The sequence below is a fragment of the Corvus hawaiiensis genome, chromosome 14 (genome assembly GCF_020740725.1).
Source record: "Corvus hawaiiensis isolate bCorHaw1 chromosome 14, bCorHaw1.pri.cur, whole genome shotgun sequence".
NCBI classification, from domain to species: domain Eukaryota; kingdom Metazoa; phylum Chordata; class Aves; order Passeriformes; family Corvidae; genus Corvus; species Corvus hawaiiensis.
The window spans coordinates 21,303,927-21,331,707 of record NC_063226.1 but is presented as its reverse complement, the minus strand read 5'-3'; the positions used below and the strand labels follow the sequence as shown (position 1 = coordinate 21,331,707).

General features: G+C 42.8%; 1 protein-coding gene across 1 annotated transcript; it reads left to right on the top strand.

The window, feature by feature from the left end:
* Positions 1-89: 89 nt before the first annotated feature.
* Positions 90-27,781, top strand: LOC125333246 (ubiquitin carboxyl-terminal hydrolase 12-like). Its single transcript, XM_048319058.1, has 9 exons — positions 90-191; positions 12,814-12,894; positions 15,607-15,820; positions 16,632-16,858; positions 18,079-18,155; positions 19,002-19,085; positions 19,696-19,893; positions 21,873-21,951; positions 25,442-27,781. Exons 1-9 carry the CDS (start codon positions 144-146, stop codon positions 25,541-25,543), a joined length of 1,110 nt encoding a protein of 369 aa, XP_048175015.1. The 5' UTR covers positions 90-143; the 3' UTR covers positions 25,544-27,781.

The following is a 27,781-nucleotide window of genomic DNA, read 5'->3' as shown; positions in this document are numbered from 1 at the left end:
GTTCCCCCCGGACCAAGAACGCGTGGGAACGGTCGTTGCGCGGCGCGGGCGGCGCCGTTTCGGCGGCGCACGGGCCGGGCCGGTTTGCGGGTGCGCAGCTGGCGCTGTCAGTCGCGGCCCAAGATGGCGGCGGCCGGGGGCGGATGGAGGCGCTGGTGACGGTGCGGAGACTCGCCGCCGTCTGTACCATGGTGAGAGCCCTCGCGGCCGCTCGGCCTCGCACAGCCGCTCCTGAAGGGCCCCCGGCGTTGTGCCCCGCGCTGAGCGGCGGGGAGGGCTCGCCCGCCGCTCCCCGGCGCCGTGCGAGCAGCAGAAGTGGTTCAAACCCATCGCTGCGGGAGGCCCCGCCGCCTGCGCCGGCACCGGGTGTCTGAGGGGGCCGGGGCGGAGCGGCTGTGCCGGGGAAGGGCGAGGGGAGCGCGGGGAGCCGCGGCCGGGCTGAGCGCGGGGTGCCAGCCTGGCCGGGGCTCGCAGGGATTTGGGATAATCGGGCTCAAATCCCGGTGGGAAAAGTGTGGGGAGGCTCCGCAGAAATGCGAACTCGGCGCTCCCGGCGGGTGTGTCTGCTGCCGCCTGTGCCCCGAAATGTTTTTCGGGCAGGTGGGTGCTGCCTTTCGGAGAGAAAAGGAATTAGCGAGCGCTAATTGTCCTTGTGCTCAGGTCGTATTCGGTTGTTGTGATAACTAAGTTCGTTCTAAAGGTTGTTCTACTCGTTTATCAAAGCTCTGCAATCGTTCCACGTGGATGCATGTAACAGCGATCGTCCCTGCTGCCAGGGAAAGAGGCAGGCTGGTAATTGCATGATTATGCAGAATTTTTAATGAAGTTATGCTGCTGTGTAAATAGAGCCCAGCAAGTGCTTGGGCTGGCGCTGGAGCACAGCTGACTCACAGGAAAATATCGCAGCCTGTCAGTGAAACACCAAAAAGAGCGCACAGAGAACCTTCTGTGAGGATTCCCTCGGTCTGAGCTCTGGCAGGGGCTTGAATTCTTCAATTCCAGCAGAGGATCAGCCCGGGGGTGCCCTCTCTGAGCAGCTGGGTTTTCCCAGTCCCCCGTTTTCCTTGCTCCAAGGGCAGTTCTCCATCTCCTTCCTGCAATCGTAGCAGGGACTGTTGCACATCAATTTACTGGGTTCGTTTTCACCCGTGTGTAAAAGGAGCAGGATTTTCCTATTTGTTCTCCATGCAGGTGCTGACTCCCAGTTTAACTCCAGGCCCAGCTGGACTGAACCCAGTACAAACTGGGTGCTTGCAGTTTCACAGTAACACCCCTAGCATGAGACATTCATCTTTTCAAATCCCTGGCCATGGAAACCTCACTGAAAGTCTTTGGGGGACGATTTCCCAGGACTTTATCCTTCCCTAATCTCACTAAATGGGGTTTTTTTTCAACATAATTTGTGTTTTTTAATTGCCCATCACAGACACAGGTGAGATTAAGGCTGGGAGAGGTGAGTCATGACTTTGCTGTGGAGTTCTGCACCCCAGAGGCAAGTGATTGACTCAATCCGGGGAACATTTTGGATGCATTCCTGAGATCAGCTGACTGAGAGGGCAGATGGAAGGCAGTGCATTTCCCTGGGACTGTGCAGCCAAACCTGAGCACATTCCAGTGGGATTTGTTTTCAGAGACTCTGGCTAAACCTCCCCAGCCTTGGATTCAGTTTTGTTCCTGTGCTTGCCTGGATTGTGGTTGGGATGGTGATGGAAGCTGGGCAGGTGCTTGTTGCCTCCCCCTTTCCTCCTGAAGTACTGTGGGTGTTCTTTTCCGAGCAACTTGTCCATGTTTTATCTTTGGGGAAGCAGGTTCTCCTCATTGTGCTTCAAGTGGAGAATTTGCTGTTTCAGTTCTGTGCAGAAATTGTAGAGCAGTGCTGGTAGCACTAAATAATTGAATGAAATTGGCTTCCAAATTCCTTAATTAGTCATTTAATCAAATGCTGTGGAATCTGTCAGCATCAGTGTTTTAGGTGCATGTGTAGCTTGGCTGAACTTACTGTCAATATTAACATTTGTTCCTTCAACCAGCCCAGCAAATTAAGGTTTGGGTGCTGTTTTTAAAACTGGATCAGTTTATTTGCATGTCCAGCAAGTAAAAATTCTATTTGCTTTGTCATAAAGGAATAAGAAAAACCTGAGCCTCCTTTACAAAAACCTTGAAATACATGAACAAAGTCCCTTTGGGAACTGCTTTCTTCAGAATTATGCTAATCTGTAGTGATTGTACAGGACTTGACATATTTTTCTTAGTAAAATATGCAATTTTTACCAGCATTTCCAGTCATCATCTGTGCTCCAGACTGAAAAAGTGAAACCCAGGTTTGTGACATTGTCAGACCCCTCAGCATCGCAGGGACTGCTGTTCTGACTTTGCTCCTCAGACGCTCCATTCCTCTCCAGTATCTCTGTAAAAATTAAATCCAGAGCCTGAACTCATTAGCAGCTGGTAATGAGGTTTAACCTGAATCATCTCCCCCTCCCTAAAAGAACTTCCCCGTGTTTCAGGGTGGATCAGCTCTGCTGTGCCTCAGGCTGGTGTCATTTCCTTGGTGTGAGCACCGGCCTTTTTCCGGGATTTCACAACGCGCGTGTGGCAGCTCCAGCCTGGCAGGGATTGGGAGCTGGGACGGGCGCAGGGGTTCGTTTGGATGTGACTCATTGCTTGGGGAGGCTGCTGGAAAACACATCCATGGCCAGGAGCCACTGACCCGAGCTCTGCTTCTCTGCCACCAGTTTTGTGTCCTAGCCCTGTTTGCAAGCAGCTGCAGAATTAAGGGAAATGGAAACAGAGAGCACTGCTGAGGCATTTTGCATAAAAAAATCCACAGTTGCTGTTTCAGCAGTGTTTAAAGGGGGATCTGTGGTTCCGGGGTGAACACGTGGTCACGGGCAGGTGGGAATCCTCTCTTGGCTGAGGAGAGAGTGAGGAGGGCTGAATTCCGTGGGTCTCACTGCATCCTCCGACCCAGGGTGTGTTTTCTGTGCTCTGAGACAGTTGTGGAACTGAGGTTTTGAGACAGAACTTGGGGGTTTTGTTGAATTGACAGAACTTTAGAGAAGGAGACCAGAACTTGAGAATGCAGGTGCAAAGCACAGAGCTGGGCTTTTCCTCTCTGGCAGCTTGTGAGCAGAATGTTGTTTCTTGTAGGCAATTAGGGTCACTTCCTCTAGGTTAATGTCTAATTGTTTGTTAAACCAGTCAGACACGCCTGAAGAACTCCAATCCAGGATACAAATTGGGGGTAGCCTTATATGCTCTGAACCAGGGCATAATTATTGACTTCGTTGCTGGAGGGGAGGTGGCTGCAGCGTTTGTAGGTCCCACATTTCCATTTCCCTCCTGAATAATTTACACTGGGCAGCTCCAGCAGGGTTGTGGTGTCCCTGGTGTGTAATGTCACCTCACTGCTGTCACCCGTAGCTGTAGGACTTTGGTTTAGCTTTATCAGAGAATTAACATTAATAACATTTAACACTGAAAGAAGGGAGGGTAGAAGTAGAGCTGGCCAAGCAGATTTCTGTCTCCAGCAGCGCTCTGCTTCTTGACTGACTTGTTAAGCTGAAAGAGGCAAAATATTTGTCTTTGCACTTAAAACCCAGCCTGAGAATAACTGAGAATAATTGTTTTAGGGGGAGAAAGAAATACATAACCCTTTGGAAAACAGGGAGGAGGTCACTTGAAGGTTTTCCCACGTGTTGTTTGTACTCTGGTTTAATGTTGTGTGTGGTGTTGTTTGTACTCTGGTTTAATACTGTGTGTGATGGGTGTTTATTGCTGCCTTCTCCAGATTTGGGGCTTCTGATAGTTTGGGGCTGGAAGCAAAGCCAGGCTGCAGTTCAGCTGGACCACACAGGTTCTCTTGGAACGAGCTTTAGGATTTTACAGGAGTCCTGAACACATACCTGAGCTTTCCTGCTGTTCTGGTGTCTGCTTTGATTGTCTATAAACTTTCAAAATTTCATGCTTTAGTTGTCCTCAGGAAAATGAGAGCTCATGAGAGATCCCAACTGTGTTGTGCCAAGGAAACTGGGCACTACGTGGTTCATTTGTTCAAAGCAGACACTGATCATATATTAGAGGACTTCAGAGCTGCTACAATTTAAAAATGAAGTGTGAATACCTGGGGAAAGATGTTAAAATAACAGTGTAGCTTGTTCAAGAGGTGCTCTATATTACCAAATCTCTCTTGTTTGGTTCTTTAATCAGGATTTAGAGCAAATGCTTTTATTGCCTTGGATTCATCCGTGTTTACATGCGCATCACTCACTGTCTTGTTGCTGTTAAAAAAGAAATGGCTTTCAGTTCTTGCTCCAGCAGATGTCAGTTTGGGGGATTCCTACACTTGCTGCCAAAATAAAGGGCAGCACTGTAGATCATTATGGTTTGTTTCTGTACTGTATTTTATATTTTCAGCTCCTTTTATAGTGGATACTTAAAGTGGGCTTGTAAAACAGATGGGGATAAACTTTGTTATGAAAGGACAAGAGGGAATGGTTTTAAACTACAAGTGGGTTGATTTAGACTAGAAAGGAAGGAATTTTTTCCATTAAGGTTGGTAAAGCACTCACACAGGTTGCCCAGAGAAGCTGTGGCTGCCCCTGGATACCTGCAGGTGTCCAAGGCACGTGGGATGTGGCTTGGAGCAACCTGGGATGGGGGAAAGTGTCCCTACCCATGGCAGGGATGGCGCTGGATGGGCTCTAAGGTCCCTTCCAACCCAAACTATTCCATGATTTATCCACTTAACCTGTCCTGCACTGAGTTGTGAATATATTTCCCCATTCAGACCCATTGATTGGCCCCACAGCTGAATTTTACTGTTCTGTGTCTGTGTAATGTCTGAAGTTACAACCTATTTATAAATGAAATATAAACCTATTTATAAATCCGTGGTGTTTGGCTTCACCTTCCCTCAGCATCCACTTCCTCACTTTTCACAGCATTGTCCCTGCACTGTTTGATGTGTGAGGCTCCTGATAAAATCTTGCTGCCAGCTCACAGAAGAACAATGCTGGTAAACACTGGGCCTTGCACAGCTGGGATCTGTTTGTGATTGTTCTTTTAGAGGCCCAGAGAGCTGCAGAATCTCTGAGAGCTGTGCTGGCAAAGCACCCACTCTTATGTGTGTTACTGGGTCATTAGGAGAAGCCCAAGGTCAGGAGAAATCTTGTGGGTGGAGAAATCAAGTGGATGAGCTGGGAACAGTGGTGATGTGGGAGGCAGTGGCTGAGGAGGCTTGGATGAACTGGAGTGAACTGGGAACTGGTGATGTGGGAGGCAGTGGCTGAGGAGGGGAAGGAGCTGCTGACAAAGGGCGGCACTAAGCAGTCGTTCTGTTTTTCCTACCCTTTCTCCTGCATCCTTTCCACATGTTCTTTTCACTGGAGCCCAGCTTTGCTATCTAATTTAGGAGCGTGAAATGAGAGGGTTTCACAGGTGTGTGTGCCCTGCTTTGCCTTTGGGAGGTGTGGATCCTGTGGACCTTGCAGGACCAGCTCCTCGTGGAATAAACATGTGCTTGGAAGAGTTTACACAGCACCCTGCATTCATTTATTTAAAACCACTCCAATTATGGCTTCATAGGAGTAAATTTCTTTTAAAATACAGAACTTTCAAGTTTCTCTGGGTGACATGGCAGCAGTCAGGGTGCTCTGTGAGCTTTCCTCCTGCCTGGAAATGGGCACAGCCTTTCCAGGAGGAAGATTCCGTAGCATTTGGAAGCGTGAAGCCTTGGAAAGTCCGTGACACTGCTCTACTTGCTCCTTTCAAGATTATCGGTTTGTTTGGAGTGCTTATGCAGGCAAAGTGCTGCAATCCAAGGCTCAATTTACAATAATTTGTTATGCCTGGAACGACAGCCTTCCTGGATACATGAAAAGGGAGCCTTTCAAACCCCGAGCTGACAACTCTTTTTATCTGACTTCAGTGCTCCACAGCCAAGGAGTTTTAAAGGATGGGGAAAGCAACATCTAATCAGTGTTTAGAAAACCATGACGGTGTGTTCTGTGAACTTGCAGCAATACAACCTCAATCTGCTCCATTTCCACTCCCCCCCAGGGTGATTTTAATAGTCCTGAAGCTGGAACTATTATCTCAGCAAATACAGCAAGTGCAGGCAGACTTCTGCATCAGCTCATGCAGATTTCTTTCCTGAAAGGTTTTAAGTAGCTCGGGCTTGGCCTACTTGTTCTTTTTTTTTTTTTTTTCCCCCCTTTTTGTTTTGATTTGTGTATTCACTCTTAAAACAACTCCTCAGCAGTGGGTTTAAGCAGCTCCTCTAATCTGGAGTGCTGCACGATGGTGTCCCTTGGAGCCTTTTCTGCACAACCTGAAAGCTGCTTCCCAGCTTTTTTTATATGGTGAATCTTCTCCTACTCTCACTTGTTAAAAGGAAACAGTCAAATGAGGTATTAGAGAGCAAGACTTGTGCAGCAGGCATGTTCTGGACACTGAAATCCTTGATGTATTTTTCCCTTTTTTTTTTTTGCCTTTCTCTAAAGGGAAATGTCTTTTGCAGGAAGGTGCTCAGTGGGAAGCAGCTGGTTCCAGTCCAGGAGTTAGGATGGTGTGGAGTCCAAGCCAGAATATCCTTAGGGGTTTTAGTCCATCAGGCTGTTACTCCAGTGATGCTGAATAGCTTCTGGGTGTGCATCCAGCTGCAGTGAAAGGTTAGAGATACCCTGAGTTGCAAGGCTTTAATTCCTTCACTTGAACTGAGTTAGATTAATTGCAAAGAGAGGAATGCATAAAAATCGGGTAATGTGGAAATTAATATTTTGTACTGAGCTAAAAAAATAGTAATTATCCTTAAAGAAAGGCTGAATCTTCCAAATTTCATGGGCTGTGTGGAGAGGGCTTTAAATTAACTGATTGTTAAAAGTGAGCTAATGGAATTAATTAGTCCTGGGTGTGTTTTAGACAGGCCTTAAAGCAGCTGAAGGCTGTAGGCAAGCATAGGGAACTAGTTCCAACAGGATACAATGAACAGATAGAAATTTTTCTGAAATTTTGGGAGACACATCCAGATGTTAAGAGTTCTCTTCTGACAATCTGCCACTGTCCACAAATGAACTGCAAGTGGAGCATCTCTGGGGGTGTATATAATCTGTATCCATCTAAAGTGGGGGAGTGCCCCAAAACAAGCACAGCAAACGTAAAAAAAAAAAAAAAAATTGACTTCTTGTAGATTTTGGCAGGATCAGTATTGAAAAAAGACCAAACTGTAAGTTTGTAGTTGTATTTTTGAAAAGATGAGAAGGTCTTTACCATTTTAGTTATTTCCCTTGTACTTTAAGCAACTGCTTCATCCCTGTTAAAAAAAATAAAACCTCATGAAGTGTTTGTCTGACAAGTGTTTCTAAATTTCTGTGTCTGCCAATGACCCCAAAGAAATCTTGAGTATTTTTTGTCATTATATTGAGCTACTGATGATTATGGAATGGTTCTAAACCCATTGGCAGTTCAAACCTGTGTAATTAGAGCCCCTCAGAGCTTGTCAGAGGTAAATGCCGTGAACTCTCAGGGCAATGGAATCTCCCCACTCGTGACTCTTTCCCTGCTTTGTGGGTTTTTCCCTCATTTTCCAGCTCCAGTGCCCCTGTGCTCACTGTTTGCTGAGCAGCAGCACAGCATTGACCTGATTATTTTGACAAGAGCTCAGAATAACAGTGAGGATCCTGACCCAGGGCTGTGCAAAGTTTGGTCCTTTTTTTCCCTGGAGCTGCAGCAGCAGCTGCTCCATGCTCAGAAGGTCTCCTCACTCCCTTCTTTCTCTCTCCCCACATGTGCAGAGTTACCTCCAGAGCAGCAGAAGGCAGATATTTGGGAATGGAAATGTGAATTCCGTCCACGTGGCAAAGCGTTAGTTCAGGGTAAAAAATTGGGTAGTCCGTAGTACCAGTCCACTAAATCTCAGCCAGGGTTTGTGGTGGATCAGGATTTCACTGGAACTTAGTAAAACTCCTATTGCTGAAAAGGGAAAAGGTTGTAACTCGAAGCAGGAACCACGAGGATGCTGGAAGTGTGGAATTCTCAGCTGACAGCAGCTCCCATTCTGAGCTGTGTGGTTGTTATTAATCACTCCCAGCTTTTGTTCATCCACAGCTTCACAAAAACTCTTCAACTCTGAGGCTTATTCTAATTTCTACCATAAAATTCATTAACTAGAATGTAGAGAAAACGGAGCACTCTTCTTCTTCCTCTCTGATTCCTGTCAGATAAGTGAATGCAGCCTATGAGCCTTTTGTCTGTAAGAATAATTACAAATCCAGTCAGTTTAAGGTCACCAAGTATTGAAGCCCCTGGAAACTTGATACATTTGCAGTTTCTGAAATCAGTTACATCTAGGCTATGCAAAATACTCATTTTCTTTGCAGGAATAGGATTTTCTTTTTGCTAAAAAGAGCCAATGGTGCCTAATTATCCTTCTCTGTCATCTCCTTTTGGTGCTGCAGTGAGTTACCACTGGCTTAAAAACAGAAGTCTACTACTATTTATTCCACTTGCATGGTGCATTGAACTGGAAATAAATCTTTCAGACTTTGCTACTGAGCAGAAATCACTCAGAGCTTACAAGATCTCTCTTCTGGTTTTGGTGGATTATTCAGTTAAAATTTCAGGAATACTGTGGGATCACTGCCTCAGTACAGCTTGGTTAGACAGTTCTCTCAGGTAAGGGGGTTTGAAACTGCTCTTTTCAAATCCCTTTTTGCTTTAAAAAATCCAACAAAACTTGCCTTGGCTGTTACTAGTTTAGCCCAATCCTATTTTCTCTGTATCTCATCCAGATCTGAGCATGGAATAGAATCCCAGAATCATTTAGGTTGGAAAAGACCTCCAGGATGATGGAGTCCAACCTGACAACCCCCACCTTGTCACCAGCCCAGAACATTGAGTGCCACATCCAGTCTTTCCTTAAATTTTTACATCAAGGTGTTGGTGTGATGTCCCTCACTGTGTTGGTATGAAAAAGTGAGGAAAACTTGAATATTAACAATTCCCTGTGCTGTTGTTTGATATGCATGAAGTAAAATGACTGCACCTCTGACAGGAAATGTTTTATTGTTGTTTTTTGGGGATTTTCTTGGCCATTTTTAGCTGTGTGTGTTCCTGCTAAGGTGGCGAGAGTTGAGATGGGCCAGGCAGTTTTTTGTTTTCCTGTTTGACTGATAATTCCAGAACTGAGGAGGCACAGCCAGTTCTGTGAGTGAGGGTTTGAGCAGAAAAGGGCAGCTCTGAGACAACATTTGAAGTCCCAGGAACTCCCAGAAAATTGAAAATCCTGCTTGCAAGTGCTGAAACTTCCATTGTCACCTCCCCCACCAATAGGAAAGTGCTAAATTCACATCTCATTATGTGAGTAAATCACTATTACCACGTAGTTAAATGAGGAGGAAGTTTCCGTCCTTGGATAATTGTGTGTTGTATAAATCTGGGTTTATTCCTGCTCACAGAGCTGGGTTTGATGGTCCTGAAGCAGAGCAGCAGAACAGCTCCTTGAGAGCATTTCCGTGGACCTCATAGAAGTCAAGGATGTACTTCTGGGGTTGTTCAGATGTTGTATTTATTTGCCTTGCACCAGCAGTGAGAAGTCAGTTCTAATCTCCTGCATTCATCTTTCTATTCAGCTGTATTTTAGTTTTTAGGGTTTGCTTAGCTGTTCTGTGCCAAGCAAACTCAATTGCTATGGATGAGGGATTTTTTTCATGGCATTTCTTGGTACTGCCACAATATGTGACATAGTTTAGCAAAACCATATTGATTTTCTTACAGTTTTAGATGTTCAAAGTACCACAAGATGCAGAAAACTTTGGCTGTGGCACCACAAAGGAGATGCATTTCTTAATTCCCCAAATAATAACATAAATTTCCATACTATGGACACTTGCCACTTGGGTTAGATTTTTAATTCTAGATAAGATGTGACTTTTGTGTTTCCAAAATGATGAAGTGTGGTTTGTTTCTCGTGAGCGAATATTCTTGTGAGCTGTGGCAGATGGAAAAACCTTTTAGCTGGGGTGGGAAAAGGTGTGGAACACCTTTCAGTGTGACCATAAACCTCTTCTTAGGCTCCATTGCAGCAGGACATGGCTCAGGCTGGACCAGAGTTCATCTGCCCTGGGTTAATTGGCTAACTGCTAATTGAGTTGCAGAGATCCCTGATTGGGAGGAGCTGAACTTTGGCTGCAGTTCTGGAGTTTACCCCAAAACATGACCAAGTGGTGCCCTCACCATAAAGTGGATTTTCCCCCCTGCTGTATCCTTGTTGCCTTGGTTAGTGCAGTTCTCCTGGACGTTGACTCCATGGTGAATCAGCTGTGCTTCTGCCAGGGAATTATTTTTCCATGGAATGCTGGGCATTGCATTTCCTGGAGCTTTTTCAGTGTTTAATTTGCAAGTTTGCACCTTCAGAACTATTTATGATTAATCTGTGATTTTTTTGGATTCTTCCCATAATTGCTTTGAGTCCTGTTCTGGGTTTTTTATGATTTTATGGATTTAAAATGTTCTCTGGCAAGAAAATTCAGCATCCTCACACAATCCCAGAATGGTTTGGGTTGGAAGGGACCCTAAAGCTCATCCCATTCCATGGGCAGGGACACCTTCCACTGTCCCAGGTTGGTCCTACCTTGCCTTGAACACTTCCAGAGATGAGGCATCTATGACTTCAGTTGTAAATAATACATGAAATATAATTTGATTTATTAAGGAAACCTTAATTTTTGAATTGCCTCTGCACTTAATTTACCCAAATTTATAAAGTTTGGGCAGCAGATACAAGGAAACACTTGGAAAAAACTCACCTGTAACCTGTCAGGTTAAATGGAGAGGTACAAATGGGATACAAGTTGGTGGATTGGTTGACAACCCTTGTTTTTTGGTGGGTTATTAAATTCTTTATAGCATAGTTTTATCAAAAATTACAATTCTTATGGTTTTATTTCTTTGTTCAGGAATTTATTCCATGTGTTGCTTTCCAACAGGAGCATTTGGGCTGTCAGGTTTCCCTGGTTCTGTGAGGTTTGGTCCCTCCTTTAATGGGCTTTTCTCCAGTGTTTCCCTAAATAATATTGGAGATCATGGAGGGGGCGAGGAAACTCCAGAGAAATTGAAACTGAACTTGATGAGCTTGGAGGATTTACAAATCCTCCTTTCCTAATCACCAAACATGCAGCATGTAAGAGCAAAACAACCTCAAGAGGAGCCAGTGCTGATTTCCAGGCTGAAAATTCTGGAATTTTCACCTTTTGTGCATTTCCATGGAATTTGGATGATCATCTCCTAAGTCAGATGAGAGCAGTGCGAGTGAAGAGCTGAGGTAGCCCTTGGAGATACCCCTGTCTGCAGATCCTCCTTGCTGATGGTTCTCCTTTTATTTAGGTTTGATTTGGGTTTTTTGGAGGGGGATAGTGGAGGGAAAAAGAGCTCCTTGGGAGCAGGGAATGGCTGCAGGGAAACAAATGAAAGAAGCTGCCTGAACTGGCACTGAGTCCTCAAAAATGTTGTGTGTGATTGCTGCTTGAGCAGAGCTCTGCTTGTAAATCTGTCAGCACCTTGGGAATGTTTTGTGGGGTTTGTAGTACCCCGTTCTGAGCCTGCCTCATTTTATCTGCTTTGAGAAATGTAACTCACTGTAAATCTGATGGGGGAGCATCCAACTACAACTCTTAAAGCAGGTTATTTCTTGGTTTCTCTCCTGGTTTTTAAGAAAATTTTTAGTTATTTCTCTGTTAAAGACAATCTGGATGGAACTGTCCTTACAGTCTCTACTTGTGGTTTCTATTAATAGGGAGATGATTAAAATGTTTGCTCAGAGATGAAAAAGCATTGGTAGCTTCAGGGGAATAAATGAATTGAGTTATGCTGGACTGTAATTTTTGGTTTAATGCTTTTCTGAGGTGTCTGAAGGTGGCTCACCTGTGCAGAAGGATTTCTGCTTGGACAAGGTTAGAGTGACTTAGATACTTAAAACAGAATTAGGAATCCAAAGTGTTTGGATTCTACATCAGATGAGCTCAGGATTGTTGGAGCATCTGCAAGAAACATTAAAGAACAGGATGGAGAGGAATGAGGGAAGGCACCAAATCCCAAGATGTTCCCATCCATAAGGTGTTGGTGGTTTGGAAACAGAAAGAGATGCATAAATATAAATGCACTTTGAATATAGAGTGGACCAAGTTAAAATCCAAAATAAAACATTGGAATGCCTTAGCTGTTGCTTTATGTGGTGTTTTCCAGTTGTATCTAAACCAGCAAATTCCATCCTCATTGTACTGCTGGAAACTCAAGGACACGTCAAAATGCACTGTGAGCTTAATACATCACCCTGAAATAAAGGTAGCAAAGCCAAAGCACTTTCAGGTGATCTGGGACCGTGATAAAACTTTATCTCCATTCTCTTAGGGGTTTGTAATCCCACTTCGCTTGTCCACAGTATTTTGCAAAAGAAAGGTAGAAAATTACAGGATAAATTTATTTTTACAGCGTATTCTTGACTAAATTAAGTTGCTGTTTCTAGGTCACTGTGGCTAACCTGATGTTTGAAGTGAGAACAGTTGATTGTGTTAATTTTCAAATAAACTGAAATGCAGAAAACCCTTCTGTTAGATCAGATAATTCCGGCTGATGGAGTTGAGATTTGAAATGAAACCTTGGTACATTTTTGATAATAAAGCATCATATTCATTTAATTCTGAAAAACTCAGCGAACACAAGGTGCTGATTTTCAATGGAAGTAAATTCTTTCTTAATCTTTGGGGATTTTTAGGAAATTTGTATTTTCTCTAACATAAACATCGGTTTTTTTTGTAGGGCGCCAATGCCTCTGCTTTGGAGAAAGAGATTGGTCCTGAGCAGTTCCCTGTGAATGAGCATTATTTTGGCTTGGTCAATGTAAGTGAATTTTCGGTGTTTGAAATGCTGGTTTTTAATTCATATCCTAATTTGGAGCTTAACAGGATTCTCTGAGAACTCAATTGATGAGCACTTCTCACTTAGAGTGGGACTGAGCATAGACACCACATCCTGCAGCGTGGTTATTAACCAAGCTATCATTTCATCTGAAACACAGAAAAATAAGTGTATTTCTTGTAAAGTCTGTGGGAGAACCCTTCCTACTCTGGTACATTTCTAATTCTAAGATTCTAATGTTTAGCTGGAAAGTGGGAGCTGATAAAGTGTGTCCATTGTTCATATGCTGTTCCAGAGAAGATTTTACACTGATGCTGCAGTGCAGGGGAGGTTTTAAAATAAAAATGTGTTACTTTTCTAAAAACACCCTTCTCGTGGGAGAAGTGGCAGTTTTTATGCAAGAGATGAATGACATAGACTGGGTGGATAATTCCTTCATGTAGTAATACTCCTTTTGGATTTTCGGCAGCCTGGTGTAGCCATGAACCCTCCAAAAAGCTGCATTTTTGCATCTGTCAGTTTGTGTGGCTCTGGGCTGGAGCTGTGGGGCAGCAACTGTGCAGAGAGGGTGTTGCTCCTGAGTTAGTTCAGAGCAGCAGTGGTTCTGTGGCATCTTATTTATGATGGGAAAATGCAATTTTGGCATAACTCACTGGGAACAGAATTACATTTCTGTGTGCTGGTCATCAAGGTTGTGTTGAAAGCTGGGAGATGCTCCATCTCTTCACACTCCAAGTAAGGCCAACTAAGTGGTATTTATTGAGCTCATTAGAGACCCAGTTAATAGACTTTGTGTGTGTTTCTAGCAGTTCATATTTCAGACACCCAGCTATCCAAACACACAGAATTCTGTTCCTTAAGTAGGGTGTTGATGGCCATTCCCGAGCTGCTGAGGTTTGCACCGTAATGGCAAAAATGGAAGGCATCTCCAATTGTAACAGAAATAGCAGAGCACTGAATGGTGTGAAGAGGAAAAACAGCATCCTAAAAATAACCAGAACTGTTAGAACCACATCCATTCTCTGTTTTGAAGGGTAAAATATGACTAATGCTGTTGTGCTTCATTTCTTGCAACTGGTTTTTTCAGGGTGCTTGTTCTCACGCCGTTGTTCTGCTGAGCTTTTTCCGAAGTTATTTCTGGTTCTTTCACGATTTGGAATTAATTGGAGCATTTTAAAGAGGGCAATTTCATGGCTTCAGCATCAGTGCTGTTAAATGTGTGGTTGTGTGCACACAGGTGTTGAACTTGTGGGCAATGGAGGCCCAAACTTGAGGGTTGAATAGTTATTTAATTTTTGGATCAGTGAGCTAAACCAACCTGGCTCTGTTAAACTGTGTCTAAAGCCACTGCAGAATATGTGGGAGAAGGGAACAGCCTGTTAAAATAGTCTATATGCACTATAGCACAAGAGGGATGGAACAACAGTGTCATTCCAGAATTTCATCTCAGTCTTCATTTTAAGAAGCTCCTATCTTCAAATAAGCCTTCAAACTTAGGCTGCCTATTTTGTGTTGTGTGCAAATTTATTTAGCGTGATGCTTCTTTGTTTTTCTGGGTCACTAACAAGCATCTGAGTGATTCTCTCTCCTAATTCATGTGTTTGTTTAGTTCCTTATTTATTTTCCTCGTGTCAATAAGTTTTAACTGTTGTTCCCTGTTGTTTGCATATGGTATCAATCAGTGTTACTGTAGCTCTAATCTGGGACCTTTTGAGCTGTATGAATTAAGCTGTTCATTTGCTGTTTCAGTCAAAGTGGTTATTAGCTTGAAGCCGTTCTGCTGCAGTAATCACACCAAATGTGGGTGAACAGTGGCCGTGTCTCCGAGCACGACTCTGTTCTGTAGGCAGATTTTTATGCTTTTTTGGTTTATTTAAAATACGTTGCTCTTGGGATGCAGAACCTCGTTACCAGCATAGCTGGGGACTGGTAAACCCAGAATTTGTTTCCCTTTTTTGAAGCAGCAGCACAATAAATTGCAGAGCAGCAGCTCTGAAGCTGTGGTGTGGTGTTGAGGGTGATAAGCTGATACCGTGGTGTGCCTCCCTGCTCAGCCATGGGGAGCTGCTTCTGCAAGGCCTTATCTCTGCCCTGGCACTGCCTTCAGACAGGCCAGATGCAAACCAGCTGCTCTGTGCATTGCCCTGCATCATATGCTGCTCAAAACATTCCATTATGAGCAGGAAATACTGATTTTATTACTAATTTATAATATGTTTTGCCACTGGGTTTGGCTCCGTTGGTCAGAGCAGTGCTGATAATGCTGAGGCTGTGGGTTTGATCCCTGTATGGGCTGTTCACGTAAGAGTTGGACTCAGTGATCCTTGGGGGTCCCTTTCAGCTCAGAATATTCTGTGAAATTTGTTATTTATTTATTTTGGGCTTTCCTCTCCCCAGCAGGCTCTCCTCTCTCAGGATGAGTAGGGCTGTGTCCAGAGATTTTGATTCTCTCATGAGCCCTTAATTACTTTGTCTGTGTATTCCCAGTATCCTGTGGCTGTTGCCTCCTCTCCCTTCCCTCGCTGACACAAGGCTCAGCCTTGCCCCCCCATTCCAACCAGTATTCCCCAGTAAATGAGCTCTGCCAGGTGACTTCTCCAGTTTCACTGTGTGACATTCTTAATGAACAACCTCTTGCTGTCGTTTCTTTTTGCCAGCCCTAATCCAAGCCCCTTTGTTCTGTTTTTTGACCAGTTCGGCAATACCTGCTACTGCAACTCGGTCTTACAGGCACTTTATTTTTGTCGGCCATTTCGGGAAAAAGTTTTGGCATACAAAGTGCAGCCTCGAAAGAAGGAAAGCCTCCTGACCTGCCTCTCTGATCTCTTCAACAGTATTGCCACGCAAAAGAAGAAGGTGGGAGTCATCCCACCCAAGAAATTTATTTCCCGATTGAGGAAAGAAAATGGTAAATGAATAAATGAGGGGGTTTTTTGTGCATTTTTAAGCGTGTGAAATGTTAAACTCAGGTTTCTTTTGGAGCCCAAATTGTGAAGTTTTAGCAGGTTTCTTGAAGATTTTTGCGGTGTGAAGTTTGCCACCTCTGTGCTTGTCCTGTGAGTTTGTCCTTATCTCAGTATCTGTGTTTCTGGACTTGCACACGTCCAGATATTCCACACTGGCGTCGTGTTCCCTAGAGGAACAAGTCAGCACACTCCAGGTCATTGCTCCAGGCTGTCACGAACTCTCAGAGGAGACCCAGCCACTCACAGCCTGTTCTTTGCATTTGTGGTAGGATAAATTCCTTAGGATCAGAACCAGTGGTTATTTCCCAGGGCTGTTTGGTGAGGAAAAGTTCTGGCTGTTGATTTATCCTCTCTACTTGAACTTGAAAAGATAACAAACTTCCAGTAGGGGATTTTTGCCCCTTGATGCTGGACTTAATGAGCTAGTGGCCCAAGGAACATGTCTGAATTTCTTTATTTCCCTCCCTTTCCAAAGAAAAGAAGAAAATAAACTACAAAAAACCCCAAACCAATCATGGTTTTCTTCAGTTCTGAGAAATGCCCAAGCTAAGTTTCCTTTATGGTGTTTTTCAGCTGTCTGTTTGTTGCAACCTGAGGATAATCATTGAGAGAACAACAAAGTGTAATTCTTCCCAAACTCACCAGTGTCACCAGAGCTGTATGACAGGGGACAGGAGGGAAGGGAAAACAGCAGTGACCTGGCATCAGGAATTGTCTGTAGTTGCTCATTCTCCTCCCTCTCTTCCTTTCCAGAATTGTTTGATAATTACATGCAGCAGGATGCACACGAATTCCTAAACTACCTACTGAACACTATTGCTGACTTACTCCAAGAGGAGAAAAAGCAGGAGAAGCAGAATGGGAAGCTCCAGAATGGCAGCATTGAGAGTGAAGAAGGAGACAAGCCTGATCTGACGTGGGTCCATGAAATCTTCCAAGGAACACTAACCAATGAAACCAGATGTCTTAACTGTGAGGCTGTACGTGCACAAGCAAACCACACCTCTTAGCTTTCTCCCAGCTTCTGGATTGTTTTCCCTAACACTGAGCACCCTTTTTCATTTATTAGGGTAGATGAAATTGCACTGTCTCTATTAAAATATGGAGCATAGCCTATTTTAGGACTGTATCAGCTCTGTGTTCAAAGCAATGCTCATTAAGGTATGTTGCCCAGAAAAAGCCCAGTGTTTTCCCTGTTCCTCCTCCCTGTTTCCATCGAGGCAGCTGCACCTGGCTGATCCAAGCTGCCTTTTTGTCTCCATGTTATTCCCTGTGTCAGTGATTGAGAGTTTATGTTGTGTTTCTACATGAGAGTTGCTCTTAATTGAACTCTGGGATGAACTGAGTTGCTTGAACTGGAATTCTGTGCTTGGTGCTGGTCTTTGGCCACTCTATTTTGAGAGCAAAAAAAAGTGCCATGAAATCTAGAATTAGAGCCACACCACCTTCAGACCAGGGATTTGTAGTTAAGTCATATGCTCTGATTTAATGGTGCTAAAAAAAAATGAAAACCCAGATGGGGAGAGAAATAAAAGAACCAAGAAGTGATTACAACAGAAAAAACTGTTCTTGGCTTTTAAAATCTAAAGTTATGGCTATGTGGTGAGGAGAAGCTTTAAAAATGACATTAATAGGATTCTGTCTCAAGAATTTTGCAGTGAAATGTGACTGTTCCACAAATGGAAAGATGGTTTTCCTCCCTGCTAGCCCATTTAATTGAAGAGCCATCTGCCTGTTTCTGCCTTGCCTCTGAGTATTGACTGTTAGACCCTGAAATGCAGCAGAAAGCTGGATCAGGCTGCAGAGAAAATGGAATGTGGTTAAAGCTTCTCCAGTGAGAGCTCTGAGTGGTTAAAACTGGGGTTTGCCAGTGAAATAATCAGATGTGGCTTGAAGTCTCGAGGGGGAGAGATGTTTCATGAGAAAGGGTTTGGGGTTTTGTGCTTTTTTTTCCATGGGTTTTTGGTTTGGTTTTGTTATTGTTGCTTTTTTTTTTTTCTTATTTTTTTAATGCTCCTCTTTGGATTTTAACACCACGTCAGGTTATTTAATCAGTTTTAGTTTACCCCAAGAAAAGGCCTCTGTGTGTGTGTGTGTACATTTCTTTTTAATCACGTTGCACCATGCCAGAAATGGTTAAAAGAAATCTGCCAGCTCTAAATTGTTACCAAATATCTCTTCTTATTATTTTTTTTTCAAGGTTAGTAGCAAAGATGAGGACTTTCTGGACCTCTCGGTTGATGTGGAACAAAATACATCAATTACACATTGTCTAAGGTAAACAGAATTCTTTGGGAATGGAAAAAATACCTGTCCTGGTCAGAAGGAAAGAGCCTGGATTAGTTGTTCTCTCATGCAGCAGTTGTAGGCTTTGAGATGTGGTAAAATGTTGGGAGTTTTGGAAGGTTTCTTAGTGGGTTTTAGTAGTTAATGAGCACTAGTGGTGGCTAAGATTGATTTTCACTTTCTTTTATGGGGATTTGAATTTGTTACATCACCCAGTCAGGCTTTATCAAAAATAAACATGCTGTGTTTGGTTTCACAATAAATTCTTGATTATTTTAATATTCTTACTGAATTTTAGTCTCCTGGCCCTGATGTTTAGGGTCAGTTTTGTTTTTCCTGATAGACTTTTGCTCCGTGTGTTTGTCTGCTAGCTCCAAGGCTTATCAGCTGCTTGGATACTTAATTTGCATACAGCATCTGGCTATTTAATAGCTGATAATGGATCTGTAATTGCTGGGAGCTGAAGGATAATCCAGACTTTGCTACTTAATGGCTGTAGATGTGAACATTTAATTTCTGCCACTAAAGAAAACATGGAATGGCTACTGATGGAAACAAAACTCAGTCACCTTATTGCTGTTTATTACCTTTCCTAGCCAAAAAATAGGCAGTTAATACTTGAGGTACACCCTCAAGTTCCAGATTTTTCCAGCTGAACATTGTTGCTGCATCCCAGGAGCGAGACAAGTACACCTCAAATGGCTCTGGGAGCACCATGAGTGAAAGGAGCTTCATCCTCTGTGTGTTGTTTGGGGCTTTTTTTCAGCTTTATCAGCAATAGCTTTTACCTGGATGCTCTGGAATGTCCCTGCTTATGCCACTCTCTGATTTCCACAGGGGATTTAGTAACACTGAGACTCTATGCAGTGAATACAAATACTATTGTGAGCAGTGCCGCAGCAAACAGGAGGCACAGAAGAGGTAAGGGCCAAATATTCAGGCTGAGGGAGATGTTGTCTTAAAATTTCTGGGCGAATACACCTGGTGAATTCAGGAAAAAGAAGAGGTAAGATTGTCTGGGTCTGTATTTGGTGAAGGAGAAGTGGAGAGACCAAGTAACTTCATGGCAGCCTCATCATGAGGAGATTGATTCTGTGTTTCTCCCAGAAGAGTTTCTGTCTGGTGCTTCCACACATCCACATTTTCCCCAGTTAGCATTAATCAGCTTAAAGCCACTGGAAAACATCCCATCTGCTTTGTCTGTGAGCACTGGATACAGAAAAATCTTCTTTTTCCCCTCAGACTTGGTCACAGCCAGAGCAGCAACACAGATTTTTTCCAGCTTTTTCTTCCCATTGATTGGTGAAAAGCTGATGTTGTCCTGCATTCAGATGTCAGTTGTGCTGTTAATAATTTGGAATAAATATTGCCTGTTCTCCCTAAGTGAGAAAACCCAGCATTTTAAACATTTTACCAACATTTTGGATTCCTTTTACGACACTTCCCCATAACGAAGCCGTTCTTGAGCAAAGCTTTATTTGGGGTGATTCACTAATCGTTCTCTTTGTCCCATTCTATTTTTGTGCTGCAGAATGAGGGTGAAAAAGCTGCCCATGATCCTGGCTCTGCACTTGAAGAGGTTCAAATACATGGACCAGCTGCACCGCTACACCAAACTGTCCTACAGGGTGGTGTTTCCCCTGGAGCTGCGGCTCTTCAACACCTCGGGGGATGCCACCAACCCCGACAGGATGTACGACCTGGTGGCCGTGGTGGTCCACTGTGGCAGGTACTTCTGCACATTCCTTGCCTTTCTTTGGAATTCTGAAGGAATCTCTCATCCCTGAGCTGTTCCATCGCACTGCTTGGCAGTGCCGGAGCGTTTAGAGCTGGTTGGCTGGAAGTATTCTTATTTTTTTTTTTTAAATTTCTGTCTTTTTTACTACCTTTTTTACTGTTTTAAATTTTACTTCGAAGTTTTACTCTTTTCAGTTTTACTTTACAGACTAAGATTTGTCATTTTAGCAGCACAGCGGCCCATCAGACAAGTTCTTTCTTTGAGCTGTAGCAAAGAGCAATCATTAAAAAACCCCAAAATAACAAAAAAACCCCACCCCTAACCTTGCTTTCCAGGAAATCTGCATGGAATAAAAAGAAATCTTGGAAAAACACCTACTAAAATAGAATTAAATTATGTTTTTCATGTTGCTGCTGCCTAAACCCTTGAAGTTTCTTTAGAAGCTGGTGCCATCATGTGGAATAAACCGTGCACTGCTGAATTTTTAAATATCCTTATTTTCTTCATTAAATTTCAGTTTTAGCAGCTTCAGTTCTGGTTGTAAAAGCAAAGAGGAAAAACTTTTAAGCATTTTAGGGAAAAAAGCCCTCATAGAAGGGGAAAAATTATAGAAGGGGAAAAATTATTTCTGACTGCCTTCAGGAAGTGTGAGCTTTAAAGTGATCAGTTTTACAGCACATAAATGTTTTGAAACATCTTTGTGAGGAGCAAAATGCTAAGAATGCATAGATTTAGTATAAATAAACTTCATATAATTCTAGAAGATTCTTGTTGTGGTGCAGTTGTAGTGATTATTTAATTTTTTTCATTTTAGGATCTCATCCAATGTGTTTTCTTGGGTAGTTTTTAATTTGCCATACCTGTGCCTACACTTACATGTTTGGATAATGGTGATTAATAATTCACATTCTGAAATGCTTTTGCTTTTTCTTCTCAAACCTTTTATCCTGTGTGGGGCTTTTAGGACTCCTGTAACTCACCTGCTCTCAATTCTTACTGGGAACTTAGCAAAGGCTTGAGATAAATGAGATTTTCTAAATATTTTGAGTTCTCAGAACTTGTTTGAAATATTTTGAGCTTAGACTTTTATATTTTTATTTAGTTGCCCTAAAAAAAGGAATTTCATTCTTGGAATAATGTTGTATATTGTGTTTATCAATAATTCTGGAAGGACTGGAGACTTTCTTTTGCCTAAAACTGCTACAAATACTGGGGTTTTTAAAGCTTTATGTTGATCCTAAGGAAAGAATAAAGCTGGGAAGAGGGAGTATTTTTTCCCACTGTATCCCTGGGCTGTTTTCTCAGGATTTGAGGTCAGTAAATTGTAATTTTCCATCCATGTGGTTCATTATCTCAAACCAGTCCCTTCCCAGGGCAGCCTGCCTGCCTTTACTCTTGGAATTAGGTCATTTTATTGGCCCTTCCCTTCCAGGTAAATCTTTGGGATGTGGGCAGTGGGATTGGACTGGAAACTTCCATGAGAAAAGTGGGAAGAGCACTCACAGAAGGTCTGGCTGTGGTCAGGCACAGGTTAAACCACACTGAGGATGAAAGGAATTCCTGCTGTGAAATATTTCAGACCTGATTAAATTCAAAACTTAATTAACAGTAGTCAAAATAGTCAGCAGTGGTGAATGCAACAAAACAGAGATTGAAATATTTTTAATTTTGTTTTTTAAAATCTATGAATGGTGAGATGAAATATTTATGGAATAAAAACATGGAATATTTATTTTATGTATGTGTTTTGAATGTTTTGTGTTTTGAATGTTTTGTATTTTCAAGTAGCCAAGAGCGACATTTTAATTGAAGCAATTTGGCAAAAATCTAAAAACCTAACCTAAAAAATCTGAAATCTGATAAGCAGCATTATGGGAAGAGCTGGGAAGTGGAGCTGGGACAGCCAGAGGTGGATGCTGGGGAGGGAAGTGGCTCCTGGATAATGAATTCTCAATCCCTTTTCCCTGCAGTGGCCCAAACCGTGGGCATTACATCACCATCGTGAAGAGCCACGGCTTCTGGTTGCTGTTTGATGATGACATTGTAGAGGTGGGTAAGGAACAACAAAACTCTTCTAAAAAACTCTGCTTTCAGCCCATTTTTAGGCTCCTTTCCATTGCTAACTTGTGTTTCATTGCTTCTCACTTTTTTTGGGTCAGTTTTCACCAACGAATTGTAGAACAAAATTATTTTTAGTGATGATGTTGAAACACCTCAAGCAAATTTTTCCTTTCCTGCCAACATGTCTGTAAAGGCTAACATCCACAATATTTATACATCCATGTATTTCACATAATTATTAAGCAAATATCAAACAGTAGAACAAATGCCACAGCAGAGCTGCTTTTTGTGAAGATGAAGAGCTTTGTTTGTCTCGGAGATCCCATGGTCAAGGCCTGATTAAGTGTCTAAATATCAAAAGCCATGCTTGTGTTGCAATAAAAATGTGGGACATTCCTCATTTTTAGCTTTTTACAATCTTTGCGTAGTTTTGAGCATCAGGGGTGGCTTCCCAGTGTGTGTGTGATGTCAACAGTTCCCTTTCTCCCATTTTTATATTTTTGGGGTCACTTTCCTCTGTTTCTGTCATGGGCCAAGCACAGAATTGTGTCACCTAATTCTGGAAATAGTGTTCACCTCAATATTTTAAAATGCAAGTGTTCTCTGTCTTTTCCATCCAGGAGATGAACTTTACATTTTAAAAGATGTAACACAACCATCCTCTCATTCTGTATTTGTTTCCTAGCAGCCACTTCTATGTTCTGTCTTCACTTCTAGGGCAAAACCAAATTTCTGCTTATCTGCAAACACTGTTGGCACTTTCATAGATGTGCCAAAAATGGCTTTGAAATAAGTGCTGTCTGTTATTGGGCAGTAAATCCAAGGAGCTGTCCTGGAAAAAAACCCACTTTTTTTCCTTTATGTTGCTTTTCTGTCTTTAATCATGACTTGCTGTTTTTTTCAAGTTCATCTTCTTTCTTAGAATTTCTTTAAAATGCTATAAAAATCAAGCTCTTTGGAGGGTTAACATTCTAGGCCTGGCTACCTCACAAAGCAGACCTGAGGAGGTGAGTGCAAAGCTCTTGTTCCAGATACTGCAGCTGAAAGCCCAGGAAAAGGCCTTTCCACCCGAAATACAAAAAGCTTTATTGCATTTTTTGGCAAGTGATGTGAATGAACAGCTCCAAACTGAAAAGAGGAAGGAGTTTGTCCTGATTACCCACTAAATGTCAGCAGTGGGAAAGGCAGATTTATTTGCCTGTTAGGATTTCATTAGAGGGCCAACTCTCAATTAAATTGGAGATTGATGATCACCAAACATTCCTGCAGCATATGTGGGAAAGCAGCAAATCCAGGGGGCAAATCAGTCCAAGGGGCATCCTGAGCCAAGCAAAATGAATTGAGAAACCTGAGTCAATGAGCTCTGGCTAATTTGAATTTGACATTTTGTCACCAGAGCAGCCAGGGGATGCATCCCAGTGCCAGTGTTTACCTGGAAACATCCATCCATGGAGCTCTCCACACTGAGGGGAGGCAGAGAATGGCTTCATGGCTTTGCTTAAAAGATAACTCCGAGATTTGAATGCTGGGAATGGGATTCCAGAATTGGATTTGGTTTGGAGAACCAGAATGGGTGTCTGGAAATGAGCAAAGGATGTTTAATCTCAGTTAATAAGAAACATCATTTTTAATGCCAAGTGAGGCTGCAGCATCCTGAAAGTTGTAGTTTTAGAGTGACAACCATTCCCCTAAATCTACAACTGGGGAAAACCATATCTGGTCAAGTAAGAATGGGAAGAATAGAATCTGTATAATCCCCTTTCAGTTCCACTCTGTTTTCTGGGATAGTGAAATTAAAGAAGGAAGTCAGTTTTGCTGCGCTGAAACTAAAAATATCTGTGGCATGAATTAATGTGGATCAAATGTTTGAGTTGCATTCAGAATGAGTAGTGGAAATAGGCTTGATTGCATGGCAAGTGAGTTGGCACTTAAAATAAAACGTGTTTGACTTGTCTGCTAAATATACTGCAGGAGCTGAGGCGTGTTCTTTCACTGTATTCCTGTTCAAATGTGGCTCTCCCAGTCTGTAGTAATGTTAATAAATGGTGTGAAAATGCAGCGGCCTCAGGAGGGGGTTTCAGCTTCCCCTCACTCCTTGGATGGAGAAAAGACAAAACATCTCTTTGGGGGTTTTTTTCCCCCCTCTTAGGTGTTTAACAAAACTCTTCAAGAGAGAATTTCTGCAGTTGGTGCATCTTCTGAAAACTCATGTCTGGTTTTTCTTGTGCTGGGAAAAAGCTGGGAAAGGCTGGTCCCAGCTCAGCAGTGCCACGTGGAGAAGGCAGTGCTGCTCAGCTCGTGGTGATGCCAAAATCTGGTCAGTGAGCAGTGATTTCACATTCTCCAAATGGGTTCTGCAGCTGAGGAGGCTCCTGCTGGAGGCACAGCAGGGTCCCTTTCTTCTAAGATGTAATCACAGGTTGGTCTCTGCTCATCCTGAGCAGGGCAGGTGTTCAACCCAGAGCTTCTTGTGTTCGGAACATTTCTTTATTTCCTCAACTTAATTCCTTGGGAATAACAGGGAACTTGAGGCTCATCTCCTCAACAAATTCAGACCTCTCATTTTTGTGGATCCAGAGTCCTAAAGGTATTAAAAAACTCCATCCCAGTGGAGTGCTGAGCAGCACAGGTGCCTGGGAATGTTTTATTCCAGTCTCTGGACTGCAGGATCCCATTCACTGATGGGAAGCCAGTTGTGCTCAGGAGCAGGATCAAGGCATGGAGAACCTACATCTTTAAAACCCCTTTAAAATGCCCTCCAGTTGCTGGTGGGAGTATGAGAACAAAACAGCTTTTCTGCACATAGGTCACAGATTGAAATATAAGCAGATTTTAATTCTATTAGTCCAGCAAATCATCATTTTTCTTGCAACACAAACTTGTGATAATATTCCAGAAGGCTGTGCCAGGTAGGAAAAGTCTCTTATGGCCAAAGATCATAATTAGATGAGATTCACAGAACTCAGGTAGCACTTGCAGGACTTCTCTCCCTAAAAGGCTCACAATAACTTTGAAATCTGGGAGTTACTGTAGCTGAATTTTCAATCTACACTACATGTACTTGCAGCTGTGCAAAAACCTTCTTGCCTGATTAGTGACTGCTTTTTTTAATTATAAAATAATTCAATTATAAAATACTCAGGCAAGGTACCACCAGTCAGAAAAGCAAATATAAAAATGTCATGTGGTCTTTTAAGGATACATTTTCATGGATCACTTGTTTTGTAGTCTGGCTTAAGAGTGCATCCCTTCTGAGAAGTTTCTATTTCGTCCTGATTTCCTGGTTTTTTCAACAGTCAATAAGTTATTAAGTGGGAAAAAATGTTTTGTTGGATTGAATGGTGTTGAAATGTCACTGTGTCAACACTGCATGGCTTTCCAGATCTCCTCTGAGAACTGGGAATAATGGTTTATCTGAGAAAAGGCTTTTAGGGTGGTGTTGTGATTGAAGCTAATTAAAACTTCCATTAATTTTCAGAAAATTGACGCCCAGGCCATTGAAGAATTCTATGGTTTAACATCAGACATTTCCAAAAACTCCGAATCTGGATACATCCTCTTCTACCAGTCCAGGGACTGAGACAAGAGACACAAGATGGACACAAGGAAAAAGGGATCAAGCTATGTCCGAGTGGAACGGATTTGTGCCAGCAGAAGCAGCTCCTCGGTGTTGCTGTAGGACCAGGACAGACCCAGGGGGGAGGAGAGAGCTCCCTCCCTGCCCTTTTTGGAGGATTAGTGCTGAACTGCCGTAACAAGAAGAGCTTTTGTTCCAGTTTTCTTTCTGGGCTTTTTTTTTTACGTGCTATCTTCCAAAATCTGTGTTACCTCTACTTGAAACCCGGCTGCTTATTTGTTCATGAACTCAAGAAGAGATTTCAAAGTAGCATTGTAGGATTTTTACCATTTAAAGTTGGCCTGAGGCTATACCTTGGTTTCTGCCATCGTTTTTCTGTATTTTAGCAGAACGATTTCAATATTCAGTGTCAGCTGAAGGCATATTTTAGGATATGAGCAGCAGCTGGTTGCTGGATATTTTTGGTGACTCAGACTTGAGAAGCAGTACAAAGCTAAGACATATTGGAAATGTCAAGTCTGTAATTTTTATAAAGAAAAAGCAGACAAACCCCTCTCTCTGCAGCATTGTAAACCTCCCCATCCTGCATTCTCTTGGCTTTAGAGAACACCAACAGCACTGCTTCTTTTTGTACTGCTCTGATTTGTGCTGTTTGTTTCTCCTGCAGAAGGCAGAGAACTGTCTCCATATCCAGCCTCTCCTGCTGTGCATTTCCCTTTGGAAGCAGCAGTTTTGCCTCCAGGCCCCGTTGCTGCAGGTTCCAGGGGAGCAGAGCAGCCCTTACCTGTCAAAGACCATCTCTGCTGTAGAAAAGTTGGGAGTTCCAGCCTTTCTTGGAGCTGTTGCATAAACCAAAAGTGCCCTCATTCTGAAGCAGGATCTGTTCCACATTTGACTCAATTCCCAGGAAACTGATGCCAAGTTGCATTTTGAATCTATGCTAATCCACAGAAACAGCACTAATGGGGAAGGGTTAACCAAGGGAAGGGGTGTTTGGGGAACTAATCCAGGAGTTCTGGGTCTTCAAGGTAATGAACAGGTGAGAAGGAAAACCAACCAACCAACCCACCAGCCATTACCTGGTCAGTGTTCCAGTCACTGGTGGCGATGTTTGTCTCCATCTGGGAACCTAACACCCCCTAAAATGCTTCTGATTGATTTACCTCTCTAGGCCTTGCTTCCCAGGGGAAATTGTTGGTCTTTTGAAGACTGAAATGAAGCAATTATTATCCGTTACTGTGTATATATTATAATCTCAAGGATAACTAGGAAGAAAAGACTAAGGAAGTTTGTGAGAAATCTCAGCAAATCTTGTGCAAGTTTCTTTTGGAGAAGTCCTGTTGCTGTGCCAAAGCTTGTCACAGCTGGCTCCAGCCTCCCAGTGGGAATGAGTTTTGCTGTCCTCACCTGCTGGGTCCCTGAGCTGTGTGTCCTCAGTGTGGCTGTTCCAGCACAGCCCCTCATCTGTCCCCAGTGCTCGTTGTTCTTGAGGATCTTTAACTTATGCAATTCTGTGGCTTGTGCAGGATATTCAATATTTTACCAAAACACTGTCCTCAGGAAAGCAGCGTTCCACAGTTCCTCGTGCTGCCTGTGTCTGTTCCTTCCTCTCATGACCACAAATATGATGTTTAGCAATTAACTCCTGCCTTCAAAATGCAAATGAACCATTGCCATCGTATTCCAGCTGAGTGCAGCTTCCATTCTCCTGGCACGTAAAATATGGACATTGGGTTTTTTAAATTATTTTTTATTATACAGAGTTCTGTCATTTTGAGAGACACATTCAACAGCAGCAAATGTTCTTGTCATCTTGTTCCTGTTGTGTGACAATTGTTCCTGGCTAAGAGTCTTCTCCCCTTCTCCACACACAAGCTGTGAGTCCTCTCCTGGTGATGCCACCAGAAGATTATCACTGAGTCTTGCAAAAAAATGAAGAAAAAAAAAAATGAGAGAGCACTGAGTTAAAAAGAATCTAAAGAGTAAATGCAGAAAGTAATGTAGTACACTAGACATGTATTTTGTATATCTGGTGATACCTTTTTACAAATAAAATACCTGACTGAGAGATAATATTGAAAGATATATGCTATAGATTAAAACCTGTTAAAAGTGCACTTTTGCTACAGATTTATAAGGAGACTAAAAGGAATTAAATGGGAAGAGAATGGCGTGATGTTACTTCTGTATAATAAATGACCCCACCTGTCTCCAATAAAGGTCATTATGGTCAAACCCAAA

Excerpts from the sequence above, each read along its gene's own strand:
- LOC125333246 (XM_048319058.1), top strand. The coding sequence starts at position 144 with ATGGAGGCGCTGGTGACGGTGCGGAGACTCGCCGCCGTCTGTACCATG. Across the intron at positions 19,086-19,695 it reads AAACAGGAGGCACAGAAGAG|AATGAGGGTGAAAAAGCTGC; the intron begins GTAAGGGCCAAA and ends TTTGTGCTGCAG. Across the intron at positions 19,894-21,872 it reads GTGGTGGTCCACTGTGGCAG|TGGCCCAAACCGTGGGCATT; the intron begins GTACTTCTGCAC and ends TTTTCCCTGCAG.